The sequence below is a fragment of the Ictidomys tridecemlineatus genome, chromosome 10, assembly GCF_052094955.1.
Source record: "Ictidomys tridecemlineatus isolate mIctTri1 chromosome 10, mIctTri1.hap1, whole genome shotgun sequence".
In the NCBI taxonomy this organism is placed as follows: domain Eukaryota; kingdom Metazoa; phylum Chordata; class Mammalia; order Rodentia; family Sciuridae; genus Ictidomys; species Ictidomys tridecemlineatus.
The window spans coordinates 137,705,351-137,723,658 of NC_135486.1; the positions used below are offsets into that span (position 1 = coordinate 137,705,351).

The window sequence follows — 18,308 nt, forward strand, 5'->3', positions numbered from 1 at the left end:
GTCATACTGATCCCCTGCAGCCTGCTGATGGTGATATTTTTTTTTGCTGGTCTCTGTAACATTGGAGTGAACCTAGCCAAGGCTGGGCTCTTGCGAAGAAGGATCCACATGGGTCAGCAGAGTTGGATGTTCCATGGTGCCCATTGGCAGCACCTTACTCCCACCCAGGAATCCCCTTTCCCATGTGTTCTGCCTGGGACTCACCTTGGCCCTGGCCCTGGCCCTGGCCCTAAGCTGGGCTACTGAGAGGAGGCGTGGAGACTAGCATAGTACTTCTGGAGCTGGCCATGGGATAATGTGTGGGAGCTCCAAAGCAAGAATGACCCAGTGTGTTGTGGTCATGTCATCTCTGAGACACAGGAGAGTCAGTGCTACATTGGTACTAAATTCAGTTTTTGCCAGCAGCATCCTAGGGCCAGTTTCTGAGCCTTGGTTTCTCTGTCAGAAATGGAGAAAATGGTAGTAGCCACTTTGCTGGCTCCAAAGGCTCTTATGCCCCCCAGATGGGGGATTTGTGGTTATCTCTGTAAACTTCATGCATAGGCATCCTTGAGTTAGGGAGTTCTTAAGAAACCAAGACTGTACCAGACTACATCAGTTCTGGAGACAGCAAGGAGAGGCTGTGACTGCTGCAGGGCTGTGTGAGCAGGTGGTTTCAGGAAAGTCCACTGGGCAGCATGTGAGGAGGCTGGGTGTAGGGCCTGCAGAGGGCAGGAAGTATCCTCTGTGGGGTAGAAGGCAGGAGTCAGGTGTGGGGCCTAAAGCTGGGGTGGCTTCAGGAGTAAGCTGATGCACAGCTCCGCCCATGTGGATCATTTCTGAATAGGTGTTTTCTGTCAATACTGGTTTATATGTTTCTTAGAATAACGGATAATGTTGTTTATACCAAGTTAATTACTCTTCACTGAGATAAAAAGAATACATTTTTTTTTAAATTAAAGACATGATGAGTCAAATCAAAATATGTAGTACCGACTCAAGAACACAGGGCCAAAAGAGGAGTACGCTTGGGTATTAAGTTCTTTGCCCGGAGGGTGCAGCCTCTGGTCTCTTTCTCTTGTGGGTCCAAGAGGCCTTAGGTTGCTGCTGCCCTTTTGCTGGGCTGGATGAGGGTCCCAGATCTTGATCTCCCTGGTAATAAAAGGCTGAGGCATACACAGCTTCTCTCTCTGTCCCTTGCTCCTATTGGAAGAGAAATCCTGCAGGTTTGGTCCTGCCTTGGCTAGATGGCCAAATGGCCAGTGAAGGAGAACTGGATCTGTACATGCTTTCCAGAAGGGATCAATGGACTACCTGCCTTTGTGGTGTGTGTAAGCTCACCAGATATGAGAAGGTCATAGAGGTGGGCTGTGTGTGTGTGTATGTGTCTTTGTCTTTGACCCTAGAGGAAAATTAAGGCATCTTTCTCTTTTGTTCTTCTTCCTCACAGTATGACAATCTCCTGAGCCAGTTTGGCTGCATGCAAGTGTCCTCATCTTCCTCCTCCCACTCCCTGTCTACGGCAGATGCGGGCCTGCCCCACAGGTCAGGCAGCAACATAGAGCAGTACATCCACGATTTGGACACTAACTCTTTTGAACTGGACTTACAGTTTTCTGAAGATGAGAAGAGGTTATTATTGGAGAAGCAAGCTGGTGGAAATCCTTGGTAAGAAGTATAGTATAGTGGCTGAGCCAGTGGCGCATGCCTATAATCCTAGAGACTTGGAAGGCTGAGGCAGGAGAATTGCAAGTTCAAGGCAGCCTCAGCAACTTATCAAGACCCTAAGCAACTTAGTGAGACCCTGCTTCAAAATTTAAATAAATAAATAAATAAATAAAGGGCTGGGGTAAAGCACCTCATTAAATCCTCGTTTCCCCTCTACCTCTAAAAAAAGAAATACAGGTATAACCAACACTAGAAATGCAATGAGCCCCAAGAGTGGCTGGCAGGGCTGGAGGGAGATCTTGCCTGGTACCACCTCCCCGTGCCTGAAGCATGCTGCAGGGTCAGTTATTAAGTGGGTTGGGACCCTCAGAGCCTTGGTTCTAGTGGGCAAGGCTGGAGACAGTTCCCTTGTTCTGCCAGGCATTTGGATGGCCCAGGTGTAGGTGTGGAGTCCCTATGACTAAAATAGATGCTGCCCATAGGGAGACATTGGGGTGTTTCTAAGGTCCTGATTTTTATTTGTATTGAAGCAGATGTTTTCCATGTTCATTGGCCATTGTGTTTTTTCTTTTTCTTTCTTTCTTTTTTTAAAATTTTTTTGAGGTGCTTTGTATCCTCTGCTTTTTCTTGTATATTTTGCATCTTTTTAAAATTGACTTTTAAGAGCCATAATGAAAGATATTCTCTGTTGTATACTTAGCCAACATTTTTCTACAGTTTATCTCTTTAGTCTATCCATGCTGTTGTTTTGTATAGAAGTTGCAAATCCTCACAAAGTCCATCCTGTCCATGTTTTTATTGGTTTCTAACATAGTCTCTTGAAAAGGGCCTCAGTATTTTTACCTGCATTTTCTTCAAGTGTTTGTATGCTTTTTTTTTTGGTGCTGGGGATCGAACCCACAGTCTTGTGCATGCAAGGAAAGTACTCTACCAACTGAGCTATAACCCCAGCCTCAAGTGTTTTTATGCTTTTACCTTTCATGTAGGCAGACACACCCAAGGTGGTGGCATCTCTTGGGAAGGCATGTTGAGGTGGGGTGAAAATAGAAGATAGGAAGGGGAGAGTTGAAGCTTTGGCAAAGAAGGAGAAAGGATGCATGGGACTGGAGACTTGTGAGGAGAGAGGAGATGAGCCCTCAGAAGCTTCCCCAATGAGATGCAGAAGGAAAAGCTGCACGTAGCTAAGAATGGGATATTGTACCATCAGAAATTATCTCTAGAAAAAGAGTATAAATGTTGACTCCCCAGAAATAACCTACAATTCTAGGGAGTCTGAGTTTGTCCTTTTTTTTTTTTTTTTTTAAAGAGAGAGAGAGAGAGAGTGAGAGAGAGAGAGAGAGAATTTTTAACATTTATTTTTCAGTTCTCGGCGGACACAACATTTTTGTTGGTATGTGGTGCTGAGGATCGAACCCGGGCCGCACGCATGCCAGGCGAGCGCGCTACTGCTTGAGCCACATCCCCAGCCCCTGAGTTTGTCCTTTAACTCACTTTTTCCTTAAGTGGTATTGCTAGGGATAGGAGCAAAGAATGTTTGATGAAAACAGCTTGAGCAGTGCTGGACACAGCTCTGAACAAGTGTGTGTGCTGGGCTGTGTGGTGGCTTACTGGGCTCTTGCATGTTGCACCTCCAGCCAACCTGCTCTTCACTGGCTCCTCTCCAGGTGTGTGTGCATCTTGGCTCCTCTGATGACCCCCAAAAGGTCTGTATCTCTGCCCAGGGGCAGGGTCACCCTAGGTGATTCAGTGGCAGGCTGGACAGGGGAGCTTGCATCCTCCTGCTTGTGTCCTTTGGATTTAGGGTTCTCTTTCCTTTTCCTCCAGATTTCAGGCTCATTGTGAAAGGTGATGACTACAGAGAGCTTGGAGGATCTCGCATTTGACAGTGGTCAATCCTTCAAGCATCTTGTTCTTGTGAACAGTGAGACTGGGGAGTCCCTAAGCTCAAGGCCCGGACTTGGGTGTATGATGCTATTAAAATTATTTATTCTTATTCTCTGGTAGTGTGCAGTAGAGTTTTTTTTAGTGGCTCCATGCTGTAGGGTGGACATTATTTTGACAATTAATGGAATTTGTATTGTTATTTCTAGAATTTTCTGAAGTTAGTAGGTTTATGGTTTAAATATGTGTATTTTTGGAGATTAATAGGTTCTCAATATTTCCACTGAACCCTTACTAGCAATCTTCAGTTATACCTGCTATAATCTTTGTAATTTTATATCATTCAATAAATCACTTTGAAATCCTGATGTTTTCCTTGAGCCTACATGGAAGCACAAGAAGAAGTAAGTATACTTCATTGACTTGTTTTGTACTATTATTAACAAATTTATCAAGAGATTTTGTAAATTGTACTAAAACCTACTTCAGATATTAATGTTTTTCTCCAGAAGTAAAATGTGTATTTTTCATATGTGAGTACGAGCCATTGGCTTAACAGAGGAGAAGCCTGCCTTCTCAACTGCTGCAGCATTGCTCAAGTCTAAAGATGCTGAAAAGAAGCCTAGCTTAATTTTATTTTGGTCTCATTAAGTTGCCCCGGCTGTCCTCAAACTTTGGCTCCTCCTGTCTCAGCCTCCCACTCCTGGCGTGTGCCACCATACCTGGCAGCCATGGCTTTTAAAAGTACTGGAAGGACCTCATAGAACCAGAAGTGGTACTCCATTGTGTTAGGGTTACCTTCACCAGCTGCAGCAGGAAGTCCCTGGAGAAGGTGCATGCTGACTTGAGAGGTCAAAGGAAAAGGATCCTTCAAAGTGAAAGGAGCAGGGCTGTGGATGTGGCTCAACTGGTAGCGCGCTTGCCTGGCATGCGTGCGGCCCGGGTTTGATCCTCAGCACCATATACTAACAAGGATGTTGTGTCAGCCGAAAACTAAAAAATAAATATTAAAAAAAGTTCTCTCTTGGGGCTGGAGATGTGGCTCAAGCGGTAGCGCGCTCGCCTGGCATGCGTGCGGCCCAGGTTCGATCCTCAGCACCACATACAGACAAAGATGTTGTGTCTGCCAAATACTAAAGAATAAATATTAAAATCCTCTCTCTCTCTCCCTCTCTCTTACTCTTTCTAAAAAAAAAAAAAAGTTCTCTCTCTCTCTCTCTCTCTCTCTCTCTCTCTCTCTCTTTAAAAAAACAAAAACAAAGTGAAAGGAGCCATTCGGAAACCTACTAAGACCCTGAGATCATCTAGAAAGTGCCTTATGGTGAAGGTTCTTAGACACAGAGTGGTTTACAAAAGAGAATCCACAGCAACACACTGACTTTCCAGCCCTTCCCAGAATGTTAAGCAAGTTCCTTCTGTCAACTTCAAGCCAGGAGCTAAGTTGTCATCACCATTGCAGATGCCTAAATCAATTATTTTAATAAATTGATTATCAGTTATTAAAAAAGGAGAAAGGGCGGGGGATGTACCTCAGTGATAGAGCACTTGCTTAGCACGAACAAGACCCTGGATTCAATTGCAACTTCTTCAAACAAAAGAAACTGACATGCCAGAGAGCTTTATATGTGGCAGGAGGAATCTACACCAGTGAAACTAGGCAAAATTGTAAATACAAAACAAAAATGGGATAAAAGCTAGCTTTCCTTTGACTTTATAGATCTTAATGCTTTGCTTTTTTTCCTGTCTGAAGAGAACTTTGCACAATATTATAGTTCTGAATATAAATTAATAAATATATAAATTAATTACAACTTTTTTTGGGGGAAGGTGATGGGGATTGAACTGGGGACCTTGTACATACTGGGCAAGTGCCCTATCACTGGCTATCTCCCTAGCCCTGCAACATCTTTTTGAGACCAACAGTTCAGAGTTTTAAAGATAGAGAAATTTTTAAAGGGAATATTTTCTACTTAAAAGGAACATTTTAAATGTGTATGTGCTGAGCTCTTTAATAGATAAGCACTTTTACAGTGTCCCAGACTAGAAATTAAAAAGCCTTTGAAGCACACAGAAAAGTTGGGCTGAGGATACAGAGGCTACACAGTCCTTGGGAGACAGAGGCTCCTGGCTGCAACTGTGCTTCCTGCATGGAAGCCAACACTGCCACTGTCCACAAGACAGTGGAAATGCACCATAGAAGGGGGAATTCATATCCCTGCTTTCTCCTGTAAGGCAAGTTGTGAATGAATGTGCACACAGGACAGGACTTGTTGCTTTGCTTGTATTCATCTGATACCACTCAGCTTCTCACCAAAGATGTTCTGTTTTGAAGTTCTTGGCGGTAAGCACAAACAGTGCTGACATAGTCGAAATGTGGAAGAGTCCCTGTTCAAATAGTTGTTGTGGAACAATATGTGCTCCTTTGTGCTGAGGTGCAGAAGCTGTGCTGGATACAACTGCTTGCATCAATTGAGTCCTAGGCATCAAGCAGTGCAGGGCCATATTAGTTCTTCATAGCCACATGCTCATAGAAAGAAAAAAAGCTGGTCTCACTTTCAAGTATTCCTAGAAATAATGAGTTTGGTTGATGTTCCACGTGAAGACATGGAAAGTATGCCTTGGCACTTCTGCTTAGAACACAGGTGTGACAGCTGTTTCAAGGAAAGCACTTATTTGCACACTCTCCAGGTAACACCATCACCACTAGAGTTTGATTGATTGGCCAACTGCAGTTGTGCAGGTGTGAGCACTTGGATGACATTTTTCTTGATAATTTTTTTTTCAAAGAAAACAATTGCTAGTATCTGTACCGATGATAAAATTGAAATGTTCAAGTGAAAATTAGGATTTTGGAAAGTTGTTATTGTAGTTTGACATCTTCTCAGTACTTGAAGACTTTTGAGGAGATTAGTGGTGATGCTAATGAATTAATTCATTGATATTGTAGAGTGATACTTGTTGCCATTTGGAAGCTCTCCAGTATTTCCCAGATGACTCCACAGTGTGCTATTGTAGAATCATGTAATGGCAGAAGGTCCATTTCAAGTGTGAGTTAGATTGATGTTGTTAAAGTCACAGAGCATGGAAAGCTCCTTAATGCTGTTCATCTTTAAGAAACTACTACTTTTTGAGTTTTAGTAAAATATCAAAGAAGAGTATCCACAATTATCTAAGAGGCTATTAAAATCTTCCTTTTTCTAGTAGTACATCAGAATGAGGCTGCATCTTTACATACTGGAGCCTGAAGGACAGATGTGAGAGTCCAGCTCCATCCTTCTAAATTAGATTTTTAAAATGCATAACCATGCTTCTCATTCCATTAACTATTTTTGATACAGTCCTAGATATGGAACACGGGGCCTATCCTCAGCACTTTATTATTTTTATTTTGGCACAGTGTCTCACTGAGTTGCCCACACTGCCCTCAGACTTCAATCCTTCTATGTCAGCCTCCCAAGTAGATGGCTCACAGGAGTGTGCCACCATTCTGGGGACAGAGGGGGTCACTTTTAAATATTATTTATGCAACGGATTTATTGTTTTAATGACTCAAATAAATATTTGAAAATGTCTTCGTTTGTTTCTCAGTCCGTTTGGTGGATAGAATCTGGAGATAGATCTTTTGAGTCTCCATCAATTTGAAGTCTAAGACCTAAAGAGTAGAGGGTGGACCTTCCAGAGCAAACAATGTCCCATCAGCCATGGCCACTGGTCCCCCACCCAAGTGAATCGAGGTCTAGAGAGCCTTCCTGGAGTTCAGGGCAGCCACTCCCAGTCCCACAGCCTCACTGTGCTCTCCAGATGGAGTTTTTCTGGGTGTTTCATGCTCTGATCTTTCAAGATGGGTCTCTTTGGGGTCTGTGTCGGGTACAGGGGAGGAAGAGGAGAGAATCTAGGCTTTGGAGTTGGGGAAGAGCAGGATTTTACATTGTCATCTCTTGTGGGTTGAAAGTAGATGTCATCAGATGCTCAGCCACTATATGGTGATGCTGAGAGATGTCATCTGTTTTGGGGAGCCAAATGCTGTGTGTGTAAGTAAGGTTGTCCACTGAATAGTTAGCTGTATCTCTGATTGAGGTTTGGTTTTGGCTTGAAGTCTTCAAATGGCTTCTACAACCTGCCAGGGAGAAGAAGTACACTTGGAGGAGCAGGAGGTTTCTTCAGGAGTGGAAATTCACTCTGAAGTAAAAAATCAAAATGATTCCTTCTGGGCTGGGATTATAGCTCAGTGGTAGAGCGCTTGCTCACACATATGAGGCCCTGGGTTTGGTCCTCAGCACCACATAAAAATAAATAAATAAAGCTATTGTGTCTATCTGCAACTTTAAAAAAATATATATATTTCTTCCTTGGAAGTATTTTTTCCTTTCTTTTGGGGTACTGGGGATTGAATCTAGGAGCACTTTACTACCAAGCTACATTCCCAGTTCTTTTTCTTTAAGTCGCTGGTTCTGACCTCAAAATTTTGATCCTCCTGACTTAGCCTTCCTGAGTTGCTGGGATTACAGGCATGCACCACTACACCTGGCTAAAGTACTTAAACTTTCAAAGTAGATAAATAAGTTACTTGTAAGCTCATTGGCTAACTAAGCTAGTACACTGTGATATAACTGCTAATAATGGAGTTTTCTTGGCCTCTGTTTGCCCCCTGTACTCTGACTCATGGGCCACAGCAAGGTAGGGGTTCCACATTTGCACAGGAGTGAGTGGCACTACTTCCTGTGGTGCCTACATGTTCTGCTGCTAAGTTATCACAGGCTTCACTTTCTCTCTGAATGATAATGCTCTGGACCTCTCTGTCCTCCTTTTCCTTTTCCTTTTCCTTCTAAGGCTAGATTTCTAAAGTGGGATTACTTCCTGATATGCATTTCAAAATTGCTTTTCCAGCATGGCCTCGTTTCAGGCCGTAAGTGCTGCATGAGTACAGTTGTATCCCCCTGCAACCCCAGTGGTCCCAGAAGAATGGTACAAAGGATGCTCAATCCCATTTCTTTATTAAAGACTACTGAAAATGTTTTTGAATTACCTCGTTCTTTTGGGGAACTTCCAATTTGGGTGCTTTGTTCACTTTTCTGCTGAGACTGGTGGCCTCTTGCAGCGCTTGGTGTTGGCTCTGTGGAGCACAGGTGTTGTCCCTTCCACAGCCTGTTATCCTGGTTGTTTTGTGGTTAGAGTTGTTTTTGTTCTCATGTAGTCCAGGCTGTGGTTTTGTGTTTGGTGACTCCTTTTACTTTGGGCTTGGAAGGCAACTCTTCCCGCATAGCTTGAAGAATTTCCCTCATCATCTTCTGGTACTCCCCTTGTCTGGTTTAATCTTTCAGACTTACTTTCTCATGCACTGTGAGAGCCAAGGACAAGATGGCACCATGAGGCCTCCTTTTTCCTTGCTTATGCATCAGGCCTTTTAGGGGATTCTTTGCCTCTTCTCTCACCGTACGTGTGTGTGTACATACATGCATGCGCACGCACACATGCACAGGTGCACTAAGGATTGAACCCAGGACCACCTCCATTTCCTTGTGTTGCCTCTGGTTCTCAAAGCCTACAGAGTGCCTTTGGCCAAGACTTGGCCTAGACAGGCCAGGTTGGATCAGGCTGTGGGGATAGTAGAGTTTGATGGGAGAATTGGGTTTTTCCAGTTCAGCTCTCCTTCTTACAAGTGCTCTGGCCCCTTGATAAGTTGCCCAGGTACTTACATGGTTGTCTTAGGCCTTTTTCAAATATAAAAACAGTATTCTACGGGAGAACCTCAGATTAGGGATTTCAGTGGAATCAGCTAGATATAGGGCTGGGGAAATAGTTCAATGGTTGATCACTTGCCTGGCATGCACAGGCCCTGCGTTCCATCCCCATCACTGCATGGGGGTTGGGGGGTGGTGTAATATATAAATCAGTAGCTATTAGCTTTAACAAGTGAGGTAACCTATAGACTTAAGATGACCTCTTGGGCTGGGGTTATAACTTAATGGTAGAGCACTTGCCTAGCATGTGTGAGGCACTGGATTCAGTTCTTAGCACTGCATATAAATAAGCGATATAAAGGTTCATTGACAACTAAAAAAAATATTTTTTAAATGATCTCTTATGCTTTTAGGAGGCAAAGTGAAGTGTTGTACTTGCTGCTGATGGGTATTATAACAAAGCCTGTACTTGAAACTTTGTTTTCCAGATTTGCCACTTTTAAAGGGATGTATTATATTAGTATGATAGGGATTCCAGAAAAGATATCCCCCCTCCAGGTGCTGGGGTCAGACCCAGGGCTGGTGCCTGCTGAGTTTATACTCTGCCCTATCCCAGAAAAGACATTCTTTTTTTTTTAAGAAGTGTTAAATATTCTTTATTTAATATAATACATGAACCATACTAAAAGGCCTTTCCATAAAGAAAAAACAGCATTTTAGATACCTGGGATTCTAATTAAATTGACATGATCAACAAAAATATAAAGTAGACACTGCTACCTTATCTTTAGCCATTGCCTTTAATAAGCTAATGAACACAAATTGAAACACATGTGAATCATGCTTGGTTCTGAGAGAGTGAAAGGAGATTTCCCCTATATTTAAGCATATTCACATAATCACTTATATAAATCCAAATATAAAACCAGTTTCGAGATGGAATTCACCATTTTTGCATAATACTGAATATTACTTATTAAGTCCAGGCATAACTTTAAAAAGGGGAAACAATGATACAATTTACTGAAGTGGGATTATAGCCAAAATATTAATTTAACTACAAGTTATTTTTACTTAAATCAAGAAAAATAATTTTGTCAGTCATTCCTGATAAGAATCTGGTGTGTCATCAATTAAATTATGGTGCACATAAAAAAGCCACAAGACATTTATTTTTGGTAATAAATAAGGCAGTGGCTATTATTCATTAGTACCTTTTTTGAGATAAGCTATTAAGCCTACCCTTTCTCCCTTCTTAATGCCAGGGAAGATCATTTTTGTTTCAGGGATGTATTTTGGGGGATTCTCCAAATACTCCATCAGTGTATCCTCTCCCTAGGTGCTGCCTTTGTTCTTGTTGGCATGTGTGTGAGAGAATCCAGCAGCCTGACCTGTCTTCTGCCCAAACAGTCCATGGAGATTTGGCCCAGTCGTGTGCTTGCCTCCCTTTTCCGTGGGTGGCACGGGGGCATACTTGTGAACAAAACTCTTTGCCTTTCTCAGCATCACTCTTTTTAAAATTTTCAGTTGTAGATGGGCACAGTACCTTTATTTATTTTTACGTGGTGTTCAGGTTCAAACTTGGGGCCTCAGATGTGCTAGACACAGGCTCTACCACTGAGCTAAATAGCCTGAGCCCCAACATCACTCATTTTTAATTCATTCTTTCATTGCTACCAAAAAGTAGGTTCCCACTCAGAAGCCAGATGTCCCACTCTCTAGTCCAAGGACACACCATGTCTGTGCTTATGTCAAGACATTCTTAAACCAGGTCCAAGTTGGGTCTTTCAAGAATTTGTGATCTTAAAGCACTCTAGATTGTACACCCTGAACTGGGGAATCCTAGCATGGGATTAATCCTGAATGGATTATTTACCTCTTCTCTCACCATAGGTTTGTGTTGGGGGGTGGGTACACATGTGCACTAGGGATTGAACCCAGGGCCTCCTGCATTTGCTATGTGTTGCCTCTGGGTTCAGGGTACCATCCCCTCTACCTGTTCTCTGCTGCATAGATACCCCAGCCAAGAAGTGACTAGGAGACTTTGGTCCAGACATAGGTGAAATGTCCCATGTGTCGCATTAGGAGTTGTCTCCTGTATCTGAAGCCTGGCTGGATCTGCAGGTGACAGTCTTGGTAGTGCAGAATCCCAGAGGTCCTGTGGGGTTTGTCTGAAAGAAGGAGACTGGGGAGTTTCTGTGAGTGTCTTATTCTTGTTTTCTTCTTCTTCTTCTTTTTTTTTTTAATAGGCACCAATTTGTAGAAAATAATCTAATACTAAAAATGGGTCCAGTGGATAAGCGAAAGGTGAGTCAGACTCCTGCTGATTTTTGTTTTCATAGGTGACTTCCTCCCACTGCTAGCTTGGCTTAGCTCTCCTTTCTTGGGCTCCTGCCATGATGTGTTGACATAGTGTTCTTCATCCTGGCACTCTATAAAGAAATATCTAGATTTAATAGTCCAGGAAGATTTAAGCCCTCAGGGAAACAGTTGGAACCCCACTGAGTTCCAAAAAGTTGGAACTCCCACAAGGAGTCAGCAAGGGGCAGGTGGAAAGCCAGCTTCAGCTCTGGCTCTGGAATCTGGCTTCCCATTTCAAGGTGTCTGTCCTGTGGAGTCCATGTCTAGTACCCTAGCAGGTGGTCTAATATTTCATTAGTATTATATTATGTTTTATGGATTAAGCAGATTGTGTCAGAAAATACCAGACTCTTCAACCATTCTAAGCATGACTCTTAACTGCCCTTCCTACCTGTGCAGCTTCCACCCAGTGAAATTCTCCATGCAGGTGGGCTGTGTTTGACCTGGCCTGCCCAGAGTGGGCTTCTGTGACTTAGACAGGCCAGGGGACAGTGGGGCGGTGGTCAATGGCCCATCTGTGTGAGCTTAGCAGCAGGATCTAGGTGGGGTACAAGGTGTCCTAGCTCAGTGGAGAGGTAGCTGGCATGATCCCTGTGCACTGAGCTACTCTAGGTGAGTTCCCTCTGAGGTAGCTGTGCATGTTGTCCACACTCACCTGTGAATCTTGATGATAGGGTTGTTTGTTTGTTTGTATCAGGGTTTATTTGCACGACGACGACAGCTGCTGCTTACAGAAGGGCCACATCTATATTATGTTGATCCTGTCAACAAAGTTCTAAAAGGTGAAATTCCATGGTCACAAGAACTCCGACCAGAAGCCAAGAATTTTAAAACTTTCTTTGTTCACACGGTGAGTCTGTTCCTAAGAACTCTTACTGTCAGTATTGTCATAGACCTCAGTGCTTCTGCTGACAGCATCCCTCGTTTTGGTCAAGGGAGCAGCTGGGACCATGGCACTCTCCCATCTCCCTGAGAATCTGCATTAGCTGCTCAGCCCTGAATTGGGCTGGGAGACACCCAGGGCTTTTTTTTTCAACTTGGGGTGGTCACTTGCCTGCATATTTAATTTCTGCATGTGTGGAAAGAAGAAGCCTCCTGTGCTCACAGGCTTCTCCAAGGCACTTGTAGCACTAGCAGCAGGACACAGGACGGGATGGAGGCTGGGTGGGACTCCCTGGAGAACATCAGGTATACTCTGTCTTTGCAGCCTAACAGGACATATTACCTGATGGATCCAAGTGGGAATGCTCACAAGTGGTGCAGAAAGATCCAGGAGGTTTGGAGGCAGCGATACCAGAGCCACCCAGATGCTGCTGTGCAGTGACGTAGCCTGCGGCCGAGCTGCCCTTCGCTGCCAGGATACCTGCCCCAGCGCGGCTCGGCCGCCACCCGGGACACTTCCAGACCACCTGCCAGCCATCTCAAGGAGAATGCGGACAGCGGAAACCTTCCAGCTTTTTTATTTAAAAGAAAAGAAAAAAAATACCCAACCATACAAAGAACAAAACCAGTAACAAACAGGAATTCAGGGTCGCTTTGCTTGCTCTCTGTGCTTTGTGGAGGCTTCCATGTGCTCTTGGGGCCGTGAAGACCCAGCCCCTTGCACGGCAGCCCAGCTCCTGCCCAGACCAGTGGCTAGACTTGGTGTCACCAGCCCCTTCTAGCATCCATCAGAACCATGTGCCTGCCACGCACCACTCCTACTGTGGCCCAGGGACTGGCTCTTTCTGCCCACCCCCACTGTCACAGAGCCCTTCACCAGGGAACCTCTGTGCACCGTACTGCGTGTACTACAGACAGGGTTCTTAGCTTTGTGAGTGTGCTCCCTACCTTATGTTCCTCATGCATGGCCCTGGAGGTGTGGCCTGGCCCTTTGTGTCTCCTGTTGTGGCTCTGGTGACAGGATTTCTGTGGTTCCTACTGTCTGGCAGGCAGATTGAGAGGTGAAGAGTAGGCAAGACTGTGGAGATGACATTCAGAGCAGGCTGCTGCAGTTACAAGGAGCCCTCCTGGGTCTCAGCTCCCAAGTCCCACCTCCTAGCAGTGTCCTTCAGTGGGGCTGGATGCCAAGCCAAGCACATGCTTGGGAGGGGCATTGTCAGATAGAAACCAGGTTAGCACCCAGCTGAGTTTTTGCCAGATACACAGAAACCTGTCCTGTACTTGGCAAGGTCAGGAGGTACCACAGAATCCTCAGGCCTTCCTGAGAATCTCTGGAAAGTTTTAAATGTACAGGCTACTAGTAAGGTCAGGCTTGAGAGAATCCTAGTGTCAGCAGTTCCAGGGTGCTTCAGTCTCCTGCCCAGCCTTACGTGCCCTTGTTCATGTTGTGGCTCAACACTTCTCAAAGGGAGCTCAGTTTTTACATTTCTGTGTTGGAAATCTAAAAGCCTTCTTCCCGCACTGCCTGGTCACTTGGCCAATGAGGGTGGAGTTTGTTTAGAAAAAAGTGTTATTTACTGTTGCCTGGGACATTAGAATAGCCCACTGAAGCCTGAGTCTGTTTGATCTGGTGTCTTCTGCCAGTTTTAGGGCGACTTTCCTTTTTCGCTTCCATAGCAGTGCTTTGCTTTGTGTTAGAGACCAGAATGTACCAGTCCCTTGCTTTGCTTTGCTGCTTCCAGGCAGAGTGCTCCAAAAGGTCTCAAATGTGCCTGTCCTTGCCTTGATTGTCCCTGAAGGGTGGCTTTCAGTCCCTGGGGAAGAAGAGCAGGCATCTGCCTTTGCAGTCTGCTCACAGACACCATCTGACTCCCATGTCCCCAAGGTAGGAACAACTTTGCCATTTCTGTAGACCTTCATAAAGGCACCAGCAAAAGGCCCACAGAAAATATACTCCTTACACCTATCACCTGGTATGCCAGGCCAGTCCAAACTGAGAAGAAAGTTTTCTTTCCCAAACTGTTTTAATGATAAGAGTGGTTCTTTTTAAACTGAGAGGAAGTGCAGATGTGGGGCTGCACTAGTGCTAGACTGGAACACAGAGGTATTCCCCAGGCTTTGACAGTCATTTCTGTGAGAGCTGTGTGTGAGCGAGCATGTGTCAGATTCTCACCTATCCTTGGGGATCCTCAGAGAGCAGGGAACAGACCAGGTCTCCTCTCAGCCTTTAGAAGGCTTGCTTGTGTTAGGTGAGTCTCACTTGGCTGTTTTTTTTCTTGAAATCCTGTACAGACTCACTCCCCTTGTTGCTATTTTGACCTCTTCACAATGTCCTGTGTCTGCAGGGGTAGCTCCCTGACTCTCCTGCCTGTGCACACACATGCAGAGAAGGGAGTCTCTTGGGGCAATCTGGTACAGCGGAACAAGTAGGGCTAAGACTCGGCTGAATAAGAGAACCTGGCCAATTAGAATAAAGAAGTAGACTAGAAGTCTTCTTTTATCTGCGCCCTCTGGAGAGCACCACTACCTCCTGGGCTTCACCAATAAACACCATCCCAACCTCCTCCACCACATGGCTGAGGGCCAAGACAAATGCCATACCGTTCCCTGTTCCCCTTGGTCCTCACTTGCTGTCCCTTTTTTTTCCTTGCTGCTTTTTTGTTTAAGGGCCGAGCACATTCTTCTTTAGCCCTGACTTATGTTAGCCTAGCTTTTCCAGTCACCCTCAAGCTGTCACCTAGCATGCAGGTACTGTGGGTTTCAGGGTACATGTAGACATGCATTTGTGGAGACACAAGTTGGGACTAGCCCAGGTGAGAAAGTAGTGCCCTCCTGTTTAATAGATCCAGGAGCCATGGGTCCCACTAAGGACCAGTAAGGACAAATGTAAATGCCTTTCTATGGCTTCTCCCAGCCCAGATGGTAGCAGACTGATGGCCATGGCTCAGATAGCCCACTGTGCCCTCTGCCTTCCCTGGGGATGCAGAAGGAGCTAGGTATAGATAGGTTGTTTGCACCCTTTTTCCTCTGGTGCCAGCCAGGGCAGCAGGCATCCCTGTGTAGAGCTTAAGCCTCTCTACCCTAGGGAGTGGCACTGTGGTGTGTCTACCATTCTCAACCTTAACTTCCTAGAGGCTTGTTAGAAATTTGCTTTAAGAAAGTTGGCTTATGTTGTCAGTCCAAAACAAATAGGGACTTCACTTGCTCCAGTGCTCTCAGTCTGCTCTGGTATTTGTGGTTCATGCTGGAAGGACTCAGCCCCGTGGCATACATCCACACACACCAGCCAGAGAGCTCCAGGTGATTCTGTGCTTTCTTAAAAGTAGTAGTTTCTTTCTGAAAAAAATCAACTAGGCTCTCCACCCAGAGTCCACTGTGAGCATTTTGATCTAGATTCTGTCCCCTCTTCCATTGATTTGCTTTTCAAACTAAATTGGGAACATACAGTGTACATTATTTTGTATCCATCTTTTTCATTTGATATTTTATCTGAAGTACTTTTCCATGTCATGAGCAGTTCTTCAAAAGCATGTTTTAATGATTGTAGAGTCTAATGGTCATAAATTTTTATGATAGATTTATCTATTTCCCTATTGTAAAAGACTTAGGTGGTTTCTGGTTTTTCACTGTTTAAATAATGCTGTGATGAATGTCCTTATAAATCTTTTTATATTTGACTCTGATCTTTTCCCCTTAGATACCAGCAAATGGTATTTTAGGGTTAAAGAGTTTGGTCATTTCACTCCGATATTCCTCCCTCTTGGTCTTGTTGCTCAGATGCTCAGAGTTTCAGTAACATCCTCCTTCCTGGTGTTCTACAGATTCTGAGCAAATCAGTTTTTGCTAAGCTGTGTGTTCCAAAGAATGATGAATATGACTGCTCTCTTTTCTTTTGTTAATGCTAAAATGATGTCATTCCTGCTTATCCATTTGAGACAGATTTTTCCAGGAGCTAATTTCCTTATTTTCATTGCAATAATCTGGTCATGCTTGCATGTTAGTTCTCTTCCATTCCTGCTGCTATGGCTTCCAAGTGCTTGGTGATGTTTTAAGAAATCTTTTACTTTGTGTCCACAATGGTACTGAATCTGCTTCTGCATAGTCAGCAGAGATTAAAAAAAAAAAAAAAGTTGAACTGACCTTGCCACGTGCTTAGTGGGTGATTTGTACTTAAGTTTATAGATTACACCATTTGGGATCACTAGCAGAGCAAGGCTCTATTTGTAAAAGAAACCGTATAGATGATTGTGTTTTACAAGAGTGCATTTTTGTGTCCCTCCACCCCTCAACAGAAGTTCTTAGCAGTTCAGGACAACACAATGTCTAGGCCTTTCGTTGTGGAATGTGGATCTGAGGTGGCATGAATGTGAGGTGTTCTCCCTGCCCACAGTGCTGCAGGTTGCCCAGTGGTCTTCAAGTCCAGACCATTCAAATTTGTTTGTGTTTTTATTTCTCCATATTTACTGAGTTCCATTGATTCGAGGAGAAACATGTACAAGAGGGTTTTCTGACCACAATGCTCAGTGCCACTTGACTACCAGAGCTCAGGGCTGAATTGTACAGAATTGGGTCTCCTGCCCACCTCTGGTGCACCACAGTTCCTCCTCTGGCTGAATTACAGACCCAGGGTGCTCACTGCTGTGACTTGAGAGGCCACCACTTCTGTGAGAATATGGTGAAGGTACTGTGTCCTGACAGATGTTTTTTTGCTTTTTTCCATTTTGTTTCACTGAAAACCCAGCATGAACTGATGGTGACTCAAGTGGGTGTGACTCTTTCTTCTTGGGCAGAGTGTATGGCAAGAACCCCTGAATCAGGGCTGTAGCCATTTTCAGAGCCTCTGAGAGGCATTGGCTTCTAGCCCAAAACTGCAAGGTTGTAAATTAGGCTGCCTGTGGAGAACCGTTCTGGGAAGGAAACTGTTTTCCAGCAAAGAGCATTTTTATTTGTTGCAGAGATGGCCATGGCAGGTAAATGAATGAGCCAGTGTGAATACCTGATTTTTCCCTGTAATTCTTTTCTTCAATGTGAAGAAACACCAAACTGTATAGAGAACTTTTTACAAAAGGCAAAAAAAAAAAAAAAAAATTTTTTTTTTAAACCCTTGTAGCCCACTATAGTCTAACATCTGGCTGAAAGCCTCTCTTTTGACCATAGTTTGATTGGATGTTGACAAATTTAACTGCTGCAGTGTTTGGAGCTGCAGCAGTAGTTCCAACCACATACCATAAGTTGAATGGATAGTATGTTGCTGTCCTTCAGGTTGGTGGCAGTCAGTTGCACCGTGTGTAATGTCCTCTACCTGGTCTGTAGCAGTAACTGTGATGTACAGGCAAAGCAAAAATTAAAAAAAAAAAAAAACCTTATGGAAACAAATAATGCAATGATACTAGGATATACACTTTTGTATTTTTATTCTTATATAAGGTTATTTGCTGGCTATTGTCGGCCTCTAGTTCATTCTGTGTTATTTAAATTCTAATATATGAATTATTTGGATTGAATTCATGTTCGGGGCCACGTTGTTGTATGTATTGATGTACAGCCTTGAATGTGAATAATTATTGTAAACTATTATATTTTACAACTTTTTTTCTGGCTTTATTATATAAATTTTCTATTTGGTCATGGTTTAATCATATCATAATTTAATGAATCTGTTTATTCTTTTTTCAAATATCTGTGCTTTAGATATAGTTCGGATGATGAATTTCCCTCGTATGCTCCGTAGTCTTGAAATAAAAGCATGTAGAGTGCACCCTTTTGCGAGCCTGACTCTTCCTTTGATCGGGGCGGGACCCGGGATCCCCGCGTGAAACCAGGGCCTGCACCGGCCGGAAGGGAGCACGGCCGGCA

At 44.0% G+C, this 18,308-nt stretch overlaps 1 protein-coding gene across 5 annotated transcripts in view; it reads left to right on the top strand.

The window, feature by feature from the left end:
* The window catches only part of Pdpk1 (3-phosphoinositide dependent protein kinase 1), a 71,234-nt gene extending 53,024 nt beyond the window's left edge, over positions 1-18,210 (top strand). Inside the window, exons 11-14 of one of the 5 annotated variants that reach the window (XM_078024485.1) lie at positions 1,430-1,647; positions 11,459-11,516; positions 12,268-12,420; positions 12,778-18,210. In XM_078024485.1, the coding sequence (XP_077880611.1) occupies positions 1,430-1,647; positions 11,459-11,516; positions 12,268-12,420; positions 12,778-12,894 (546 nt within the window). In that variant the 3' untranslated portion in view covers positions 12,895-18,210. Of the gene's footprint in view, positions 1-1,429; positions 1,648-3,281; positions 3,641-3,909; positions 3,933-11,458; positions 11,517-12,267; positions 12,421-12,777 lie in introns of those variants that run through there. The other 4 variants (XM_078024488.1, XM_078024487.1, XM_078024486.1 and 1 more) reach the window with 4 other exon arrangements.
* The last annotated feature ends 98 nt before the right edge of the window (positions 18,211-18,308 follow it).